General features: G+C 45.4%; 1 protein-coding gene across 1 annotated transcript in view; it reads right to left on the bottom strand.

Moving 5' to 3' along the window:
* Positions 1-347: 347 nt before the first annotated feature.
* LOC134911881 (calpain-14-like) overlaps positions 348-23,464 on the bottom strand; it is a 43,562-nt gene continuing 20,445 nt past the window's right edge. The window contains exons 6-22 of the mRNA XM_063919847.1: positions 22,977-23,151; positions 21,793-21,858; positions 21,596-21,681; positions 19,862-19,936; positions 18,207-18,367; positions 17,553-17,716; positions 17,029-17,040; positions 15,755-15,960; positions 14,192-14,228; positions 11,591-11,641; positions 10,454-10,511; positions 9,449-9,513; positions 7,536-7,604; positions 6,224-6,302; positions 5,694-5,810; positions 3,832-3,887; positions 348-2,524 (exon numbers count right to left, since the gene is read on the bottom strand). Of these exons, the coding sequence (XP_063775917.1) occupies positions 2,498-2,524; positions 3,832-3,887; positions 5,694-5,810; positions 6,224-6,302; positions 7,536-7,604; positions 9,449-9,513; positions 10,454-10,511; positions 11,591-11,641; positions 14,192-14,228; positions 15,755-15,960; positions 17,029-17,040; positions 17,553-17,716; positions 18,207-18,367; positions 19,862-19,936; positions 21,596-21,681; positions 21,793-21,858; positions 22,977-23,151 (1,504 nt within the window). The 3' untranslated portion in view covers positions 348-2,497. The remainder of the gene's footprint in view (positions 2,525-3,831; positions 3,888-5,693; positions 5,811-6,223; positions 6,303-7,535; positions 7,605-9,448; positions 9,514-10,453; positions 10,512-11,590; positions 11,642-14,191; positions 14,229-15,754; positions 15,961-17,028; positions 17,041-17,552; positions 17,717-18,206; positions 18,368-19,861; positions 19,937-21,595; positions 21,682-21,792; positions 21,859-22,976; positions 23,152-23,464) is intronic.

The raw sequence follows: 23,464 nt of genomic DNA on the forward strand, positions 1-23,464 counted from the left end.
TTTACCATGGGCATCACTGTACCAGGTGATGAGCAGCATACGTGGATCTTGGGGCTGGTGGCCCAATTTTTTATTCCGTAGGGGCGGAGTTTAGCTCTGTCCTTAGGAGTTGTGTTGTGGTCAGGGGTAGTGGCAGCAGGTCGACCCCTGGCCATGGAGGAAAAGGCAGATGGCCCATGGTTAGGTTGGATTCGGGATGGTCAGGGATGGTGGCAGAAGGCCGATCCCTGAACATCTGGGCAGAAGGCCCTCAGGGATGGTGGCAGAAGGCCGATCCCGGAACATCTGGGCAGAAGGCCCTCCAACATTTAGGATATTATTTCAAATTGTAATTTTGAGATATTTTATTTTCATGTGCTGTCTGCTTTATGCTATGTGTGATAAATATTTTAACCGTTCTTCTCCCCGCCACCTTAGTTAGAGAGGGAGTTTTCATCCAAGTTTAGCTTTAATAGGCCTTCCTCTCAGTCAATAAAAGCCGACCCCTTTCACGCCACATTTGGTTGTCAGTGTCATTATTTATTTAGATAAGTGGGCTTGAATGATGTGCGGATGCATCTGGACGTGTGAAGTTTAGAAGAAGGGGAGCAACCAGTTACCACTGACGTTTTTTATTAATACACAACTTATATTCTAATAACATTAAAATGAATAATTCCATTACTCTCATGAATGAAAACAGCGAACTGTACTGTGTCCTCATTCACTTTGCGCCTTTGCACCATACGTCGCAAGACTCTTGGCGCAACTCCGCGTAGGCGGCAATTTGTACGTTATCCTAAAGTTTGCGCTCTATTCCCATCATAGCCACATGCTAAGTCGCTCACAGTATACCAGGCACACTACTAGGTCAGTCATTTTGTTGCAAAAGAATTGGTATGACGCTGCAGATTAACAACTGTATCGAGCTTCCAGAAAAATGTTATGTATTTTAAACAAGCCACACACTGCCAGTACAGATCCATTGCCATTATGCCCTTACCCCCACCCAAATCCCTCGTACTGTGTCTCTATTTTTGCCATTACCTTATTTTTAATGACATGTTGCACCTAGCCCGCAGATATCAATTTGCGTCGCGGTGTGGTATAATAGATCTTCAGAAAACAGACAGTCAATAGAATGACCCCACATGCTCGACGTGCCAAAGGTCGACAGGATCAAAATGGTACAAAAGTCAATAAGGTTAAAAGGTCGACATGAAAATGGTAGATGCAAAACAGTTTTTGTTGGGTCTTTTTTTACCAAAATTTTCAGTCTGCGACCACAATTAGTGGAAACGTAGACCCTCGTGGGCGCGCTTCGCTCACCGCGCTTCAGGCGAGGTGGCACGCTGTACGCGGCACAAGTTACTATACCTAATCGTAGTCCACGTGGATGGTAAATGAAGCAAAAAAATTTTTTTCAAAATAAAAAAAACTTGTGATGACCGTTTGTGTGTTGTTGACCAATGTCATCTGGAATTTTTGAACCTGTTGACCTTTTGTACCCGTCGACCATAAGCACAGTTGACCTTTTAACTGTCGACCTTTTGACCATGTCAAGCTTTTGCATGCCGGCCATATGGGTCGACCTACTGACAATCTAACTAGACACATTTACAAGACATTGATATATCACTATTGTACGTAACTGGGCGATAAGGTTCACTGACGAAAAGAAATATCCTCACCTGAAGAACAAGGCCGGCTTGATCACAGAGGAGTCCAAAAAAGTCCACAAATCCACAAAAATAAATAAATAAATAAATAAATAAATAAATAGGTTGCAAAAAAAAAAAAAAAAATTCATAAAAATGTCTACAAAAATAAATAAGGTTTCAGAAATGTCTGCGGACCGGAACACAAAGGGGCCTAATTCTGAGTCGGACTCAAACTGCACGCAATGCCAATGTTCAGAAAAAAACCTGACGGCGCACGCGCAAACGGTGCTATTGCCATCGGCTCTGACGGTATTGGAGATCGGTCGGGAAAGCGTTGAATGTTCCTGGGCAGCGGCCGGGAGGTGAAAGTAAAAGGTCTGTTGTCTGGGCGTGTTATGGTGGTGTCACGGGGATGTCAGTCAAAGTGGCCGTGTCCTCAGAGGACCCTTCAGACGGAGACGCTGCACCTCTAGGGATGGTGCAAGATTCGATGGTGCGCCAAAGGGGGCGTGTCAAGAATAAGCGGTGCTCAGAGTGGGTGTGTCAGTGCTTGCACGTTCAGGCACGCGCTGGGGCATCAGGTGGGGGGGGATGAAACTCGCATATGCATAGTATCGCTTCGGCAGCGTCCGCCCTCTGAATCAGGCCCGAATTATTTTCAACGTAGAGTCATAAAAATAGTCATATGAAAAAGCTCGGTGGTGAAGAGAACAGATTGTGGCTGTTGTATCAGCAGAAAAGGAGCAAAAATGGTTTCTTAGTCCTCGGGAGTATAGGGTCACCGTCAGTCAGTCCTCAGGAGTATAGGGTCACCATCAGTCAGTCCTCAGGAGTATAGGTTCACCGTCAGTCAGTCCTCAGGAGTATAGGGTCATCATCATCCACTGTAAAGATCAAAGGCAGGGTGATTAGGGTGATATAAATTTGCAGACAGAACACATTCAGCAACTGAGAATTACATACTCTTCGGATAGCAAATCCAGCTGCGCACAGGGCAAAATACTGGCTACGCGCAATGATTTCAACCCCCACCCCTCCAAAAATCTCAGTTTAACCCATTTCCCTCTGAAAGTTTTTTTTTTTTCAGTCTACAAAATAGCTGCGCCCTGTGCGTGTGACCGGTACACTGTATAAGGGGGGAAATAATGCAGAATAGATGCAGAAATAGGACGGAAGAGTTGCTAGGGGTTGGAAACCTTTGAAAGTTATACACGGCAAAACCAGAATCATGTTAGTGAGATGGTATTTGTACAACTGGCGTATATACGAGTATGCCTTCCTACATGCTCCGTCCTTCCCCACAGAGAGCGATTCATGTTGACCCGCCACTTAATAATTCTAAAAGTCAAGGATTAATAGTATATTTGCATTCGCTAATTGCAGTATATGAATCCCACGGACGCTGATCACCAGAATACATTACACTTTAGACTTGATTTCAAATGTAAAATGCTGCCAGTCCCTGGGAATCAGGTGGTCCGGGCACATAGCTGGCATTTGTTGCGGTGTTAATTATGTCAGTATCTCGTTAAGATGATTTAAAAGGTGATATTTGCCTGAGTTGTGCCTTATTATTATAGTCAGGGGCTGGCTGGAAACTTTCACCCTGAGGGGAAGACTCAAGCAAGTGGCCCAGATTGCAAGTGGCCCAGATTTTCACAGGGAATGCAATGCAAAAATGGCCCTGGAAGACTTAAATTGCACTTGCCCGAGGGAAAGGGGGGGGGGGGTTTGGCTGATGGCACCCTGCCCACCTGCCCAGCCAGCCCCTGATTATAGTGTGGATGGCTACAATTGACTGATCTACCAGTGGAAGTCATAACATTGCTGGAGAAAAGTACGGTAATTCATGAACTATGCTATGGTGTCTCGGTGCTAAATGTCCAGGGGGAGATGTATCAAGCCATGGAGAGAGATAAAGGGGGGGGAGGGGTAGTTTCCCAGAGCAACCAATCAGCTTATAACTGTCAGTTATCTAGCACAGTGTTTGAAATGACAGTTAGATGCTCATTGGTTGCTTTGAGCAACTACACTTTATCTCTCTCTGAGGCTTGGTACATCTCACCTGCAGAGTGACCATGTTACACGGTGATCCTGTGACTGGCAGGATCGGACCCTGTGCAGTGTGCCTTGCCGCCAGAGCAGACTGAGAATAAGCCCCTTCATTTAGCACGGTGTAAGGGGCGCCTACCTCAGCCTCGTTCAGATAAATTCCTTTTCCATCTTGACTTAAGTTCTTAAACACTTCTGCAAGGAAAGAGAGAGATAAAAATGAATGAAATGACACAAATTGATAAATAACTCTATGGGCTCAATTCAATTAGCTGTGAAAGCCGCGAGGTGTTGACGTTCCCACCCATCTTAAGCACCTCCCGGCCACCAACATCATAGGTTTTTCCTTGCAACCCCATAGCGGTGAAAAGAGTGTGATGCTGGGTTACCTTAACAAGCGTTGACATGTGCCCAATTGAATACGGGCCCATGAGTTTTTGGAAACCCATGGAGAGATGGACACAACTGCCTGTCTTAAATTGAATTGGCTTTATTTCCATTTTTGTACATAGGGTCAGCACCCTATATAGAAACTATGGGGCCCATTTATCAACACGTTTTAGCTATCTGAAACTCGTTGCATATGATACATGGTGCTCCAGCTAATCAGCTCCCACCTTTCATTTTTCAAACCCATGACAGTTGGGAGCTGATTGGCTGGAGAACCATTTATCATGTGCAACGAGTTTTAAATGGCTAAAACTCGGCTGATAAATGGGCCCCTTTATTTTAACCTCATCCCCTAGATGACTTACTAAAGTACTTTGAGAAGTGACCTCCATGTGCACCCAATATTAGGGGATCGATTTACAAGTCAAGATGGCCGCTTTCCGGGGAAGTAGGATGCCTTTGTGCAAAGTGAACCAACCCCCCCCCCCCATTTTTCCCGTACTCTGCAATGATTCTGACCCCCATTCTTCCATTATTGATCAGCAAAGTTGTCCCTTACGCTCGGTTGCATTCACACAACGTATCGTCTTCACTGTCACATGTACCGCCTACACATGTTCTGTTGCTTGCACACACGTCAACCACACGGAATAAGCATACGCAATCCATGCCACGCAGGCACAGTGAGTGAGCACAAAGCTCTGAATTTCTCTTATGCACATATTCACATATAAATGTCCCTTCCCCACGTCCTACCTGTCCCGCAGGCCGGCGGTGACGATGGCACAACATGGGGAAGGAACGAATCGCGCCAGGACCAGATGAAGGTGGAGCCGGTGGCAGGGACTTTGTGCGGCGCAGTCTAGGAGGCACTGCTGGAGGGAGGAGGAGCACAGCTTGCATTAGTGGGCAATGCAGCACTGCAAACAGGGGGCAGCGCACTGCTCCCAACTGACTCCTTTCCACCCTCCATGAGGCCTCTAACACCGGCCTGCATTGTTCTGAGGCGTTACCATCACCATACTACGTGACGCCACATCTAATTTCCATGGTGACCGGGGTGTCTGCATAGATGTGTAGCGCCACCCGGATTTCATAGAATTCATTAGGCAATTGTTTTCTTGAAAATTGACCGGGTCGATAAATGACCCCAAATGGTACAAATAAATACATAATTAGCCCAAATTAGCATCCGTCCATGAAAATAAACAGAAATATGTTATTATATATTCTATACGGCTCTTATTCTGGGTTAATGTGAAAGTGTAGAATAAATGGGGATGTTTGTGCAGTACTCTCCCTCATAAAGGATGGAGGCAGCCATCTTGTGGGAGGAGTTTATAGACATGAAATTTAAGCCTATCAATTTACTAGGAATTGGGGACACAGGCGAGCTACGCCAACACCAGTATTCATGATGCTGCCGTCTTTTCACTTATCCGGACCTAGCGACACCACTGAGGCATGAGGCACCGTGTAGTAGGCGTTGCAGACACATTCAAAGATGGACGCTAGGACTGGGTTCTTACACTGAGCATTTGTTCATGTGTTATTACATCCCGGGAGTAGAGAAACTGCCCAATATAATGTATTTTTGGCAATGTGACCTACCCCCATTGATTTCCATCCTCAGCATGAGGCACACGAAATTCTCAAAATTGATTTTCAGAGAGGAGTTTCCGTACCGCAGCCCCAATAGGCTGTAGAACTGAGGGCTTAACGTGATTCCTTCAGGCGTTCAACAAAAAAAAAAAAAAAGAGAAAAGAAAAAAAAGAGAAAATAAACATACGGCAATATAACAATAGCATTTTGTACAATATCTCTGGACCCCGCGAGTGCCTATCTCATCTAAACACGACAAGGCTGATTGATCGTGTGCACGTCCTATTGGACAGATAGCAGAATCAATGGCACGGCGGATATAACGTGTATTTCCTTCCAAATAGGGGACGCGCCCCCTGAAATGCTGAACGCTGATCCCAAATGCTGCCCACAGTACTTTGTGTATAATTTGCAGATAAGTCTCCGCGGCGTCACTGAGGGGAACATTCTGCTTTGTGCGATTAAGCGCAGACAATGCACCAACCCACGTCCCTGAATGACTTTCCCCCTTGTGAAGGGGAAATGTTAGATATTTTACCTTTCTCCTGCACTGCGGCCTGCAGGTAATTCAGTTTCAGATATCCAGATTTATCAATGTCTCGCCTCTGGAAAATCTCCTACGGAAACAATGAGATTACAAGGTTATATTCCACTTTATTTTTCTTCCTTTCACGGCTCAAAAATAGAAATGTTTTAGTCCGTGCGCCCGGCGAATCACACAATAAATCTCAATTTCGGTCTGAGCAAACAGAACATTATTCAATGCATCTGGGAAGATTAGCGGGAGCTGACCTTTCCCTGGCTCCGCGTTGTGCAAGGGCAAACCCTGATTTTCTCTATTATTCCGAGTGTGTAGGCCAAATATTAACGATTATATACATTACAAGGGTGCAATGTGTCTATGTATACGCTTTACTCTGTCAGGAGTCAGACCTATGTATCATCTAACGGCAGTGACGGGAAACAGGCAGCATTAGGGCCTCAATGTGGCCTTCTGCTCCTTCACTAGGGGCCCCTAGTTCCTTCCTGCTTTATTTTCAAAATACCTACTGATGTATTATTACAGATAAGCGTCTCTTTCTCTGATTAAACACACTGGGGTAAATTTACTAAGATGGAAGTTCTATTTAAGATGGGATGTTGCCCATAGCAACCAATCAGATTCCAGGTATTGTCTTCTAAAAGTGCTAGATAAATAAAAAGTAGATTCTGATTGGTTGCTATGGGCAACATCCCATCTGAAATAGAACTCCCATCTTAGTAAATTTACCTCATTGAGCCTGATATGTATTCGCAGGCAATATGTTCCGATGTTCACACAGTTCAGCGTTATTTGCAACTGCTCAAAACCCGAACAGCACATGTGTTACACAGGGCGTCTCAGCAGAGGCGTCACCGGGTCTGGTGATACCCAGTGCGCGCTCTGTCCCCACCTCTCGTGCCCAAAAGGGTGTGGTCTAACATAAAGGGGTGTGGTCTCACAGGTAATCCTATTACATCACTCTGGGTGTACGGCTCAGAATCAGCCACTTTGTTTTAACTTACTACTATGCGGCCCGTCAGAGGCTAGGCCCACACGGCCCACGGCAGTGATAAAGTCAGGAAAGAATTCATGCTGCTCCCTTATTCTGAATGCCTATTTATATTTAGGGCGATTACAACTCTGCCAGCGCAAACGTTTTCATGTTCCGACCCGTGCTCTGTCACTGCTGTGCCGACGACCTCTGTATTCTTCATAATGATCTAAATGTTTGGTTGCATTGTAGGTGCCGTCATCATGTAACTTTACACACGGTACCGCAAGGAACCCGCCTAGAGCGCCTTTACTAGGACACATCACTACCACTTACCTGGTAAGAAATTACTCGCTGCCAGAGACCATTAAACTCGATCATGTTCAGAGTCCCGGAAGCATTTACCTATAATGTAAGTTAAGGCATAGAACTATACAGTGATTGCTCTCATTCATTCACCACATACGTACATGGGGGGAGTATTCCACTGGGTACAAGATGAATTATATAAACATTTTTCATGATATAACTCAGACTGATCTTACACTGTTGTTCCCAGATACATCACTATATAATAATTCATTACCTCCACTGGCGCGCAGTACCCCACCCGGGCCACAGAGGGCAGTCACACACATGCCTGCTGTCATCAATTGCCTGAGAGACGCTCAGAATTCCCATCCCCTGCTGCAGTGAATCATGTAGTGTTGACTAACGCGTTTCGCTGTGAATTGTGAACATTGTGTCTCCATCTCTTACTGTAAGATTACACAAGTTGTGGCATTTGGGGGCTGTGATGGGCACGAATCAGTGCCCCCTCCCAGTCCTAATAATCAGTGGGACCTTTACCTCTAACAGTTTAGGGGGAAATGTACTAAGCAGTGATAAAAGTGGAGAAGTGAGCCAGTGGAGAAGATGCCCCTGGTAACCAATCAGCTGCTCTGTATACTTTTATAGTATGCAAATCATAAATGTTACGTCAATGCTGATTGGTTGCCATGGGCAATTTCTCCACTGTCTCACTTCTCCACTTTTATCACTGCTTAGTACATGTCCCCCTGTTAACAACAGGATGCCAGAATGGTGTTTCTGCGATTAGTAGATCGACCACTTTCGTTTAAACGTTTTTGGGGAAATTGTAATAGAACACAGTTTTTCATAATTGCTGTTTTTTAAATAACGCCCAAATGTTTTAAGCCTTAAAAAGTAATAAAGTGGAGACGGATAAAGAGAGATAAAGTACCAGCTCCTACTTGTCATTTTTCAAACGCATCCTGTAACATGACAGCTAGGAAGCTGATTGGCTGGGACTTTATCATTCTCCATTTTATCACTTTTTAGTGACATGGCTTAGTACACACGGGCCAATGTTATTAAAAGTAAAAGCCAAATTTTGTCATTAATAACATCTCTGTTTTAGAAAACAGACGTCAAAATCGCAGAAGATCGCAGCGGTAGCGGGGCGAGGCACCTTGCCCGAAGCATGGCGAGCGAAGCGAGCCATGTGAGGGGACACGGTGCACTAATTGGGGTTCCCGGTCACTGTACGGAGAAAACACCACCAAAAAAACATGAAAAACTCATGTTAACCTTTTGACCTGTCGACCTAGAAACCCTGTCGACCTTCAAACCCTGTCGACCTAGTTAGTGACTGTCGACCTATAGTGGTCGACCTAAACATTGTCGACCTAGACACTATCGATCTAATGATCCACACCCTTCTGTAATCTCTGCATCCTCTGCATTGGCGTAAAGAAGGGATCAGTACAAAATCCCGCCGGACGGGATCCCGGCGGTCGGAATACCGACATCGGGATCCCGACTGGCACAATCCCGACAGGGGAGCGAGCGCAACGCAGCCCCTTGCGGGCACGGTGCCTCGCTACGCTCGCCACACTAATTTATTCTCCCTCTATGGGTGTCGTGGACACCCACAGAGGGAGAATATGTCGAGATTGTGCTGGTCGGGATCCCGGTGTCGGTATTTTGACAGCCGGGATTCCGTCCGGCAGGATCTTGACCGCATCCCGTAAAGAACCCAAAAAATACAGAGCTAAATGCCTTTCAGCAAGAGAGGGATATACTGTAAAATACAGACTCAGCGATCGCACACTCTTAATGAAATGCTGCGCGTAATTCACGGAAAATAAAAGTGTTGGTGATTCAGTGTAATGGCTGCAGAGGGCCCTCGGGGCTTTCTAAGAAGTTCACAAATCAAAGTGTTTTCTGCGAAAAAACGGAAAGGATACATCCAGCTGAGCCATAATGACTTTGCAGGCGTCTAGGCTGAACTTGACTGGAGTAACTCTCATACCTAGAATAAAACACAAGCAGCATGTAAATGGTGAGGTTCTACACAGTGCAGAAGCAAAGCATCAAGACATGAAACAAATCAGACGGCAGCCAACGCAAGGAAACATTCAGCGACGCGCCAGCGAGGGATTTCACTCAGCGTGTTATGCAATGATTAACAGCTGCACCAGCCGTGAGACGCAGGCACGCCAGGGCTAGCGTTTGTTAATAAATCAAGGTAATTAGCAATTATTGAATTGTAACAAAGTGAGATCAATTAAAGTAACTACAACTTAATAAAGTGTGATGATAAATGTATTTGTGATTCAAGTCTACTCGCCGCATGGGAATACAGGGACGCTTTTATAGTATACCGGCGACTGGCTATAAGGTGTTATAGAGACTTAAGCTGATATAGGGGTACATTTACTAAGCAGTGATAAGAGCGGAAAAGTGAGCTAGTGGAGATGTTGCCCATGGCAACCAATCAGCACTGAAGTAACATCTATAATTTGCATACTATAAAATTGATACAGAGCTGCTGATTGGTTGATGGGGAAATTTCTTCACTGGCTCACTTCTCCGCTCTTATCACTGCTTAGTAAACGTTCCCCATAGAGAGAAGGGGAATCTGCAGCAAGGGTCAGTAAAGGGGCGATTGGTTAACAAGAACTGACATCAAAGAATGGCGCCCAATCTCTGCAGTACTTTGTTGTAATATCAGGTGGGGATCAGTTCAAGGGGACTATACGCTGATTTGCCCACGTCAACCAATCAGCTGCTACGTCTAATTTTATAGAATCCATATTATAAATGTTACCTCAACACTGATTGGTTGCCATGGGCAACTTCACCACTGGCTCACTTCTCCGCTCTTTTCACTGTTTCATGAATAGACAGACCCCTAAATGCTGACTTGTAAGACTGATGTATTATTCTGTATTATTTGTCTAATCACTTACTTGTCCACATTCCTTTATTGAGCAGCATCTGCAACTGGGAGACACTGATTTCCGGGTGCTGTGGGTGGGAAATAAACAGAATTAATACTGGTGTTCTTCTTGGTCATTGCCTGGTAACTCAGCGCGTTTCGCCAGCAGACATGATGGGGCTGAGAATACCTGCGGTCAGATCATGCGCTGATGTGCCTGACATACGCACGCTATATGTTTATATCATACTTGCCTACTCTGCCGGAAGTTGCGGAAGGCTGCCAATTTTTGGGGTAGCCCCCCGCACCCCCGGAAAAGCAAGCAGTTCTCTCGCATCCTGCCCACACCCTAATGATGCTCGCAGGATGAAGAGATACTCACAGTGCCTCACACTGGTATATATGCGCTTCGCAGTTCCGCGTGGTGATGGATGGGCTAAAATGATGCATATTGCGTCATTTTAGCCCCGCCTCTTCCTGCGGACCTGCAAATCGTGCCGTTTTCCCCGATGTGGGGGCGGGGCTTGATGATGTCATGATCCGCCCCCCCAAAGTCCCCTGCAGCATCTCCTGTAGGCAAGTATGGTTTATAGCCACACCAAATAACACGTGGGGCAGATTTACTAAGCCTTGCGGAGTAATAAAGTGGAGAGAGATAAAGTACTAATCAGCTCCTAGCTGTCATTTTTCAAACCCAGCCTGTAACATGGCAGTTAGGAGCTGATTGGCTGGTGCTTCATCTCCCTCCAATTTATCACTCACCAAGCGATGACGCCTCTAGCCCTGAAGGTTATCCGGGATGGAAAAACCTGGCTTCTTCTTTTTTTTATATTACATCCCATAGATGTGCAAGCAAAAACCAAGGGGGAGATTTTCCTCCCGTAATGACGCAATCTATGCGCAGCCTCACTTCGCCCGCAAGGTTCTGATGGAACCTTGCACTTCATTTTGTCTGCCCCCACAGGTCTCTTCCTCTACTTGTCCGGTCATGTTCCCCCCGCTGGCATTACACAGGACACATCTGGGGCATACGGCACAGTGATGTTTCAGTGACACTGCGGTAATGAGCCCCACCTGGCCAGCAAAATTCTTAGTCATCTGTTGTGAAAGGGGCATCATCAGGCCCCGGGTTCCTTACAGTGCCTGATATCACTGGCTATTCTCTCACCTTTTCAAAATATCTCCAGATTTCCAGGTCATCTTGTTTGTCAGCAATTTTCTGTTGGAAATAACAAATCATTATTATAAACATCCTAGTGACATTTGGTGGACCCCTTCATTCTAAGTAAAGCATTCGTTACCTCTAATACCAATAAATAAGGACACGGAGACTTGAATTTGGCAGAAAAATTGCTAGCTATTTATTTGACCCTAACCATAGCAAACCTGTAAATGAAAACTTTGTTAAGATGCCGAATCAGCCGGCATATGGTGGCAGAAAAAAGAACGGCTCTATTAAACTGACGCTAACCTTAAAATGCAAAAATCAAAACCATCCAAATTTAACTACAAACTATCAAAACGGTAATAGGTGCTAGCTCAACCCCCACAGTGACTTCCCACCCTGATGGGTGCCCATTCCGCTGCCTCCCGGTCGGGTGGTCGAGCGGCCAATAAGTCGATGGAGGTGAGTGCACCCAAACCAAATCAAACTGTAAATCACTACAGCTTACCATACAACTACAAACTGCCGTTCTTTTCCGCCAATAAATAGCCAACGATAAAACCAGCCAACAATTCAATGCCAAGGCACTCCGTGCCAGAACCTCTACCAACAGGGCGGGAAGGCAATTTCACCAACAAGAGAGAGACAAAATGCCTATCCTTCCCTATATATACTAACCCTCCCCTTTTTCCAAAGGGCTGTACTTTCCTTCCAGCTAGGTCCACCCCTCCCAAGATGTTTAACTCATTCCTTTCCTATGCTGTCAATTCTCTCTCCTTTTCTGTGTATAAGTAAATAGTCAGTAGGTTAGACTATCCTAATGCCCCTCACCTCACCTACCCGAGTGCCCGCTCACCTACCTGTGCTTCTTCACCAACCATAATCTTCACAATGTATTATAATGCGTTACAGTGAATGGAAAGACCGCGTCGGGAACATAATGTGACCATAGCAGCATAAACGCACCGTCTGGGCTTCCGCATCGCCGCTCGATGCATCACCTCGGCCTGGAGGGGGTTAATGTTTTTGTGGTGGGAGGAACGTATAGAGAGGCCTGGGTGCCTATTGGCTGGATCATGGAGAGGGGGCTGGCCGGTCATGTATAGGCAGCTGACCGGATACTTCCTGCCTCTCTTCCAGATCTTTTTCGTGACCCGCCCTCCCGCCCTGGGGACTTGGCTTTGTTCTGCAGTTGTGTTAATTGTGTCGGCTTTTGGTGGCCGGTTTCGGAACGGTTACTTAATTTTTAAATTATGAGTCCAAGGTTAGAAGTTGGGGTGTACTTTTAGGAAAATTTCATAGTCGTGGAATTAGTTTACAGGCATCACTTTACCAAGTGGGGTCCATATAATTGGTATAAACATATGTGGATGGCGGGCCCGGTGGCCCAATTTTTTACCCCGTTCCTACAACTGTTGGCGGGCAGGGGTAGTGGCAGAAGGTCGACCCCTGTCCTTGGATTTTCGATTTTCAATGTTCGGGATGGAGGCAGGAGGCCGATCCCGGAACATCGGGGGCAGAAGGCTCCCTCACACATATGTTTTTTATCGCTTGCTTTTTTCTGTATTACAATGTTTTTTCACCCATGTTACGTTTATTATGTTTAACCGTTCTTCGCCCCGCCACCTTAGTTAGAGAGGGAAGTCTGCATTTTAGTGTTAGTATTTAATAGGCTTCCTCTCAGTCAGAAAATAAAAGCTGATGACCCCTTTCACGCCAATTACAGTTGTGGTGTCTTTATTTTATAGGATAAGTTGCGTGAGTGGCGCGTGGATGCATCTGACGTATGAGGTTTATATAATGAACTATGAATAACTTGTATAATACATACCTTCGTAGCTGCTCATTTTCAAAAGCTCACCTTTATTCTATGTACTAAAGTATTGTATAGACACTGGCTAGATCAATAGGTACATACTTTATATACACATAGGGGTGCTTTTCAGCCACCTCTTTATAATACCAAGCAGAATGGTATCTTTCTGTATCCTTGGAATACGATGCAAAGCTGATCCCTGCGTACGGCTGTATCCAGCTCGCAGCTTTGTCATTACCAAGGTCAATTTTTTAAAAAATAATCAAGAAATTCACCTGATGATATAATGACCTGACTGAAAAGCATTGACGTGTTTTGCGGTAAGGTCAGTAAGTTATGTTTCCGGCAATACCTTTCCTCTATGTGGACGCAGCTGATAGTGCTACTGTTATGAAGTCGCTGTGAATCCCTATCTGACAGGATTAAGGGACGGGGTTTGAGACTCTGTTTCCCGGTGACAGAGCTGTCTCCCTCCCTCAGTTATGACAAGTGATAAGTGCACAGCGCTCCCTACACAACATCTGTTATCTCTGACATGGAAGAACCTCATTAAAATGGTAATTACACTGGTAGTCTGGACACGGGGTAATGAGGGAGCCCGGCTTGTCATGTAAACACATTTTGTTTTTGTAAAAATGAATCTGGCCGGCGGGGAGAATGAAATCTTGTCAGGTGCCAATGTCACAAAGGATCTAAGGGTTCTGATGGAGCTGTGTCCAGACCCCTATCACAGAATAGGTCCATCAAATGAGTTATACCATGAGTCCCCCTGAACATGCTGTCCTTACCTTGCAGCACAGGATATTTGGGTTCTTCCCTTGTTCCCTGCAATGAAACAATGGCGTGTTACTTTACTGGATGTAAAACACATAAAGGATCATTATCAGCGTATACTCCCACTGACAGCACAACGTCTTGTGTTCCCAGGGCCTAATTCAGACCTGATCGTTGCTGTGCGCTTTTGCAGAGGTCTGCGATCAGATATCCGCCGCCCATACAGAGTGAAAACCCGCCCCGTGCAAGTGTGCGAATGCATGTGTACGCCGTGCGAAAACTACGCCAGACAGCGGACAGCTGCAAATCCGTCCGCAACTCACTCACCATCGAATGATTTGTGCAGTCTGTGCGTAGCCCAGGACTTACTCCTACAATGCGATACACACAGTCTGATCGGGCCGGAGCTGACGTCACACACCCTCCCTGAAAACGCTTGAGAACGCCTGTGTTTTTCCTGACACTCCCAGAAAATGGCCAGTTACCACCCCCAAACGCCCTCTTCCTGTCAATCAGCCTGCGTTCGCCTAGTGAATCTGTATGCATGCGCAGCCATTCGATAATCGGCCGCTTTGCGAATTCACACAACAGTGCTCAGGTCTGAAATAGGCCCTTAGGGGTCTATTTACTAAGCTTTGGATGGAGATATAGTGGACGGAGATAAAGTACCAGCCAATCAGCTCCTAACTGCCATGTCACAGGTTGTGTTTGTCTCTGGTACTTTATCTCCATCCAACGCTTAGTAAATAGACCCCTAAGTACTGAAATATACACCAACATCCCAAAATGCATTGACGTTGTGTGCACCAGTTTGCCCATTGGGGGTAATTCCAAGTTGATCGCAGCAGGACATTTTTTAGCAGTTGGGCAAAACCATGTGCACTGCAGGGGAGGCAGATATAACATGTGCAGAGAGAGTTAGATTTGGGTGTGGTGAGTTTAATCTGCAATCTAAATTGCAGTGTAAAATTAAAGCAGCCAGTATTTACCCTGCACAGAAACAAAATAACCCACCCAAATCTATCTCTCTCTGCACATGCTATATCTGCCTCCCCTGCAGTGCACATGGTTTTGCCCAACTGCTAAAAAATTTCCTGCTGCGATCAACTTGGAATTACCCCCAGTGTCTGTAACCTATTTACCAGATGAGAACATTTAAAGCAGTAATGTGGCCTGCTCATGGTAACACATGGATATCAATCAGTAAGGACAGTGGTTCACAAACTCGGCCCTTAAGTTACCATAACAATCCAGGCTTTAAGGATATCCATGCTTAAGCACAGGTGACTTCTTAGTACCACAGTCAGTTTGATTATACCATCTGTGCACAAGCATGGATATCCTTAACTCCTGTACTGTTAGTGAGTTTGGGAAACACTGCATTAGGAGGACCTCAGGTGGAAGTATGTCTGCAGAACTCACTGTTTCGTTATATACTGTAAGAGTCATTGGACAACGGAACATTTGAGCATCCAGTGTCTAATATATTTCATTTGCTGGTGTATATTTATCTCCTGTGTCTCGAAGGCTAGCAATTGGTAGAAGTCATATTTTGGTGGCGTAACCATGGTACTTACTCTAGAAGATGCTTTCTGGAGAAGACCCGAAGTATGAACTCGCACTCTTCGTCTGGCTCTGCGGTGGAAGGGACAATGACGTAGGACCCAGGGAGCAGGTGGTAATCTTGCGTCACCTCACGCTCGTTGATGAAAACACACTTGTTGTTGACTGGGCGGTTGTTGATGAAGAAGGCCTGAGGTAACTTACTTCCAACTCCCTGGTACTGTGCGGAGGAGAAATATATATAAATCTTACGTTACGCCATTCAATGGTGGCATGTAAATGGTGAAGTACCTTGTCATGTATTAACAATACATGCATATTATAATATATAGCTCTAGATAGGCGTTGGATCCATGCCACTGTGATATGAGTGTATTGACCTTGAATTATTATTATCATGGATACATCTTATTTGGTGTACCAGTGGTATCAGTGGAAAAACACCTTAGGCACCCAAAAAAAATGGCTGCCTCAGTGATGTCACTACTTCCTGGTGGAGCAATAGTTGCAAACAAAATGGCTGCCTTCACTCTGCTTCAGTGATAGATGCACCCTAATGCTTACGAGGCAGCCGCCTGACTTCACACTGCAGCTCGGCCAATTAAAATTTAAAAAAAAAAAAAGTTTGGAAAAACACCAACATATTGTGACTGTAAAAAGCCACCAATTTATGGGTCTATATTTAGTTTTGTTTTTTTATCCTCCTCTAAAGTATCTTTGCCTCTGGCTTGTAAAATAAATGAACACAGCGCTGCATGTTTCAGTCAATACCTGGATTTATGATCCTTCAAAGCCTTCCACGCGGGCTGAGGTTGTACAACCTTCAGCATTAATCTTCCGTTCAATAAAACCTGCATTTGACCTCCCGGTATCCAGTGATTTCTATTGTGCCGTTCCAGCGGCATTCATCAGCCCTAGCTTTGGCCAAGCATGCAATTATGGATAATAATAATTATTATTAAATTACGGCAAGGCTTTAAAAATCTGCTCGGCAAAGAGCTGTTTTATGTGAACTTTCCCACCCAGTTCAGACTAATATTTTCTTTATAACATCTGCTGAAAGGTAGGAATATTTTTTCTTCTTTGGCATTACAAATTCATTGCGCTATTGATTCTGACATTATTGCGAGTGCTCGGCGAACACAGCTATGTTTAATATGGGCTCAGCGCACAAAGAATAAGAGGTAGAATTTGCAGGCTCTATGGCGGCCGGCGAACTGAGCTCATACAGATCCTCACGTTACTTTACATCATATAAGACACAAAATGAGGCACTGACGGTACTCACCTCAAGAGGCACCTGCAAGACAAAACAGAAAAGAAAAGGGGGTATTAGTAAATATTATGAATAATACGTCATTTGTATTCTTAAATAAACAAAAAAACAACCTCATTCTTTAGCTGGGATTCTGCACAAAATTCACGGCATAGACTATTGGCCAATAGCCGGCAGCGCCGGTGGGGGGCCATGCTGCATTCGATTTGAATGATGTGTCGTACCGATCCATCGGAATCGGGCACAACGTATAAATTATCGTCTAGTGTGTATTCAGCATTACACTGCATGTAGTGGCCTCTGGACAGGCTGTGGGGATGGGGGTTTCCAGGCAACTGGAACCCCCCCACTCCCTCCCTGACCTTGCTGGTTGATATATTTTTATTTATCACCATACTTTCCTTAAAGCCCATCACTGAGCCATCTACCTATAGATAAGGATATTTTTATTTATCACCATACTTTCCTTAAAGCCCATCACTGAGCCATCTACCTATAGATAAGGAAGACACCTTATGGAAGAAAATGCTGCATACCTTAAAGACGGACATCCCGATATACAGTGGTGGAGACTGGTTCCTGTGCTTGTGGTTCTGCTTTTGTAGCAGCGACACCAGGACGTTGCAGGAATTAGTGCGTTTGTCTATGTTTTCTACTTTTAAGATCTTCAGCCGGTACTGGGGATTTTTCCAGTAGGTCTCTACAAATAATAATACATTAAATTAGAATTATGTCATGTATCACTCACCAGGTGAGACTGCTAATTATTCAGGTGTCACATAAGTTGTCCATTTGGTCATCCATTTCCTAATCAGTCCTGGGCTTTACAGTATATGATGGCGCTATGGATAGATGGCAGAGTGCTCTGGATGTACCAACTCTCCAAAACAGGCAGAAGACACACCTCCCCGACCCCCAATTCGAAATGTGGGAGGACAGGTTTTAAGGGGTCTATTCATGAAGCAGTGAAAAGTGTGGAGAAGTGAGCCTGTGGAGAAGTTGACCATGGCAACCAATCAGTATTGAAGTAACATTTATAATTTGCATACTATACAATTGTATGGAGCAGCTGATTGGTTGCCATGGGCAACTTCTCCACAGGCTCACTTCTCTACTCTTTTCACTGCTTCATGAATAGACCCCTAAGTCTGAAAGATAAGGTATGCCTATATATAGGGAGAGCACCTTACCTGTGAAAGTCAATCTTCCACCAGCGGTATCCCCAGCCACCCATTTCCCTGTCTGCATGGATAGTGTCCACTTCTTGCCCTTCTCGTGGCTCAGGAGATCAGGGGTCAGCTTACAGATCACCAGCTCCACAAAATGGGCCTCAAAGTCTTCAACAGACATCCTGCACCAATGTCAGATAAAGAAGTCATTCCACACATCATTCTGGCCAAATCGTCATCTGTATTTCTGCACTTGTTTTTATGACACATCAGTGACAGAAGGCGGCCATTTTGTTTGACAGCAGACCTCAGAGGAGGTGCGGTAGATGATATGGAGAGCTGTTTTGGTGCTGGCAAACAGTTGCTATAATCGTATCCATGAGTGAAAACATTTGTTTTGCTTGTTGACACACCATGGTAAATTAAGTATCATACCTGCACATATGCACCGAAAAACACAGATACCAAAAAAGCTGACGATGGATAATTAATTTATGTTGTACAGTAGATGTAGCCTAATTCCAAATTATGTCCTGGATTGTTTGGTGCATTTCAGTATAGCCCAAGCCTAGCACATTGCTGGCAAGAGCTAAACAGGCATTTGGCTGTGGCAGCATGCTGGGTGTTGTAGTACCACCATAGCTATAGACACCCAAGATTGGCACCCCCTGTTGTCAATAAATACTGACCTGGATATAGTGAGATAAAAAAACAAAAAACAAATCTTAACTGTTGCAGTACTATTTCTGGTCACTAGGTGGCAGTGTGTGGAAAAGTGGATAAATTGCAATGTGTTCTGCGCACATGGGTGGTCATTCCGAGTTGTCCGCTCGCTAGCAGTTTTTAGCAGCCGTGCAAACGCTATGCCGCCTCCCACTGGGAGCGTATTTTAGCTTAGCAGAAGTGCGAACTAAAGAATCGCAGAGGGGCGGCAAAAAATTTTTGTGCAGTTTTAGAGTAGCTCAATACCTACTCAGCGCTTGCGATCACTTCAGACTGTTCAGTTCCTGTTTTGACGTCACAAACACGCCCTGTGTTCGGCCAGCCACGCCTGCGTTTTTCCTGGCACACCTGCGTTTTTTCGAACACTCCCTGAAAACGGTCAGTTGACACCCAGAAACGCCCACTTCATGTCAATCACTCTGCGGCCAGCAGTGCGACTGAAAAGCTTCGCTAGACCCTGTGTGAAACTACATCGTTCATTGCAATAGTACTTCGCGCGTGCGCATTGCTCTGCATACGCATGTGCAGAAGTGACGTTTTTTGCCTCATCACTGTACAGCGCAAACGAATGCAGCTAGCGATCAACTCGGAATGACCACAATGGGCCGCCGGGGACCAGGGAAAGCCCCACTGCAAACCCTTTTGTTTTCAATACTTACACTCTGGAATCCCGCGTCGTAGCAGCAGCGCTGCATAAGTCACCAGGAAAATGGTTGTAACAATAAATAGTATTGGTCATAGCGCACTGCTGCGTTGAACCTCTGAAGACGCTGATACCCTCACTATCATTACACAGAGAAGTGCAGCTCTGCGTTCTGAAGCCTCCATACACTTTAGTGGGAGGACATGCAATACAATTGCTGCGTTACTTGCCTCTTGCTTGCTCCATCCGCTGCGAAACGCGCTTAAAAAAACGCTATATATTATGTCCGTAGCTACATCATTATTATTACCAGAATTCTCCGTCTTCTCGAGTCTTCCGCAGCAATAGTCGCTCTTTCAGGCCGAGCTGGTCCCATTTCGAGGAGCTGGCAAAAGAAGTAAATGAGTGAAGGGACGGCCGCGGACACCTAGATACATATATAAATTACAGCGCCGGCCGGTGTAAGGGATGGAGCCTGTGCATCGCTTCTATCGAATGACTCTCTCGACTTTTTCTGTTTCCAGGACCAGAAACGCTGATGCAGACTCCTTTCAGAATGGAAGTAGCAATCGCCGACAGACATACTGCGTGCAGTCGCTAATTCCAATCTGACGCCACGTACGTCTGGTTATAAATGGTTATCTAGTAGAGCATCAGATAATACACGCAGGGAACTATGGAATAAAATCGTGCAGACAGAATTATTCCAACTACCAGCAAAGTCATTTGGGATCCTGTAAAACGGTAACAATAAAAGTTTTAACAGGTCACAGAATATCTCTGAATTGTTGCAGGACTATTTTAAGGGGGATGCGGTTACAATCCTGACATTCGGGATCCCGGCGCACTAGATACCAGCGCCAGAATCCCGACACACAACGGAAGGCAGACGCTGGAATCCCGAATTCCGATTGTATATACAGCGGACCGGGTAAGTAGGGAGCGGGGATGGGGGTTAGGTATAGGCACCTCCCCCCGGGGGACTTAGGGTTAGGGTGCGGGAGGGTTTGGTTTAGGGTGTGGGGAGGGAGGGTTAGCGTTAGCCTGCGGGGGACGTGGGGAGGACTATTAGTTTAGGGTGTGGGGAAAGGGGGTCAGCTTTAGACACCACCCAGGGGGTTAGGTTTAGGCTGCAGGGGGGCAGGGTTAGGATTAGGCACCTAAAAAGGAAGGGGTAGAGTAGGGGTTGTCGGGGGGTAGGGGGGGGGTGGATTTTAGGGCGAGGCACCTGAAAGGGATGGGTAAGGTAGGGTAAGGGGAGGGTTACACCACTTACCAACCCTTTGTTGGGATTTCATCTGTTGGGATGCCACTACCATACCCAACCCCTTTAAGGGGCAGATTGAATTGGCTGCAGGTCTAACAAAAGCTGGGGGGCAATTTTGCGACAAGTGCACCCTCTGGGGCTTATTACGCAGAATAACTCCACAGCTCTGGATACTTAACTTGGAATCTATGGGTTAACGCATGGTAGCCGCGGACTTACCGTGCCGAGAAATTGGCTTGAACTTGAACAGTTTTTGGCGTTAAAACCCAGTGTTACAGCCACGCGGCAAGCGCCGCAAACTAATTACATCTAACCCCTAAATGTAACTGAAACTTAATACAGTCTAACGAATACACCAACTGCTGCTCAGTGACCACCTGGCCTACGCAGAATAAGCGCACGGAACATGCTGGCGATAAATAAGTAAATGTTAATGAATAAAAATAAATTAATCGCTGCAGCTGTTTCAGCAATTGTATCTTTTGTGTGGTTTAACCTTCATGATTGCCACTGAAATTCTGCCTAATATTTTAGACAATATTAGCTTCACTCAGTCCCTTTTTACATCGCATAGAGCGCAAAGAATTGACTACTTTATTTAGTTATATATAAGGTTTCACTGGTTCAACAAAACATTTTTTTTTTTGCTAGATAAGCCCTGTAGTAATAATGGTAATTAAAAATTTTTTTTAAAGCAAAGCTTGTACTGTATTGTCATTCTGTAATAACACACCTTGTCACTAGAGGGCAGTAAATCACCATTTCAGTTTGACTTACCTGTCACTCCAATTTCCTTTCCATTCAATCTTTCCCCATGGGTTTCTCAGCCTGACTAAATTCTCTGTGCCAGATTTGCAGGTCACCTGGAGGGAAGGGGTGGGAGCAGTTACTCATTTATTGAATGCAAACAGCGAAAAGCTACTTTATAGAAGAGAAAAGAATTCCCCGAGGGGGTTTATAATTGTGGATTTTACCTGTCTGATTCCCGTCACGGTGTACGCGTGTCCTGCCACTAATCCATTCTGCAAAACCCTTTCAGGCTAAACAGAGAAAATGGAGTCACAAAATAGGTCAGGGATAAAAGATGTTGTAAATATACAATGGCGCGCTCTCTCCGGCTGTGTGACATTGCCATCCTCAATATTAAATCAATTGCAAGCCTCAACCTCTTGAGGTAAACAATACGTCAGTCTGCAGATTGTTTTGAACTACAAATACCAGCATTCCCACACATGGCACTTGAGCTGAATTAAACAATGTGAGAACTAGTTCTATCAAAAATGCGGAACGTCAGAAAATGCTCATCGTATACTGATTGAGTTCACATAATTATATGGGGGAGATGTACTAAGCCCTGGAGAGAAATAACGCACCAGCCAGTCAGCTCCTGTCATTTTTCAAACCCAGCCTGGAACTTGACAGTTAGCAGCTGATTGGCCGGTGCTTTATCACCTTCCACTTTATCACTTCACAAGGCTTAATAAATCTGCCCTTTCATCTCTCTTCACTTTATCACTCTCCAAGGCTTAGTACACAGGCCCCTATGAGTTACATTCCTGGCAAAGGCCATATTTGTGTGGAGTTTGTATGTATCTCCATGTTTTTGTGTGGAGTTTGTATGTATCTCCAAGTTTGTGTGGATTTCCTCCGGGTGCTTGGCTTTCATCCCACACTCCAAAAAATATACTGGTAGGCGAAGTGGTTTCCTTTCTGTGTATGCGCCAGAGCCGCAGTGTGCGGCGTTGGTGCTGCAGCTCTGGTAACAGTGCAGTGTTAGCTGCTGACTGATTGAGAGGCTGCAGGTGGTTGGGGGTGGTAATGGGGTGCAGTTGTAAAAACAGAGGCATGTCCGCGCCGGGGCGTGCTGAAGCCAACCACTGCATCCTCGGACGCAAATTCACTGGCGTCGGCAGCTTAGCTGTGGTGGGCATTCTGGCCATCTTAGGGTTACTCAGATCTCAGATGCTCCAAGTGATGGTCGCAACATTTTCCAGATGCTGCAACTACCGGCAGTGGATCTGAGAAGCCCTGGGAGCATGGTGGAACCTCCATCATACTAAAGCCATGTCACCTCTAATATCAACACACACAACAGTAAAGAAGAAGCGTTGGAAAGAACAGGGAATAAAAAGCATTGGAAAGAATGAATGGTTCTTACTCCTGAGTTAGTCTGACAGCCCATTAAAGACCCGCTGTAGGCTGCTCGCAACATGGTCTGCCACAGGTCAGGGTGAGGACGATCCAGCTTGATGGTCATGTTGACCCCGCCGGTGAAATCCACCAAAGCCTCAGAAACTTGACCAATCTGTAGGTCTTCATAGGATCCACAGAGCCTGTCAAGACACCAGAGGAAAATGTTATAGATACATCCAGCCACTAGGGGTCACTGTGCACAGGGATGTTATGTGAGAGATTAGACTTTCATCTTTTCAAACTCAACCGATACGTGACGGCTGAACTCTCCAGCGCAGACGAAACTCGGGAAACAAAGCGAATATATGGTGTTTTTTAACCAGAAGGCAGCAGGAATATAATGACACTAATTTTCAAATTGTCATATTAGTCTACGGCAATGCCCTCAGCCTGGGTCTCCCAGCAAAAGAATTGCACCGCTTGCAACTGGTACAAAATGCAATTGCCAGGCTA

This window comes from Pseudophryne corroboree, chromosome 4, assembly GCF_028390025.1.
Source record: "Pseudophryne corroboree isolate aPseCor3 chromosome 4, aPseCor3.hap2, whole genome shotgun sequence".
Taxonomy (NCBI): Eukaryota; Metazoa; Chordata; class Amphibia; order Anura; family Myobatrachidae; genus Pseudophryne; species Pseudophryne corroboree.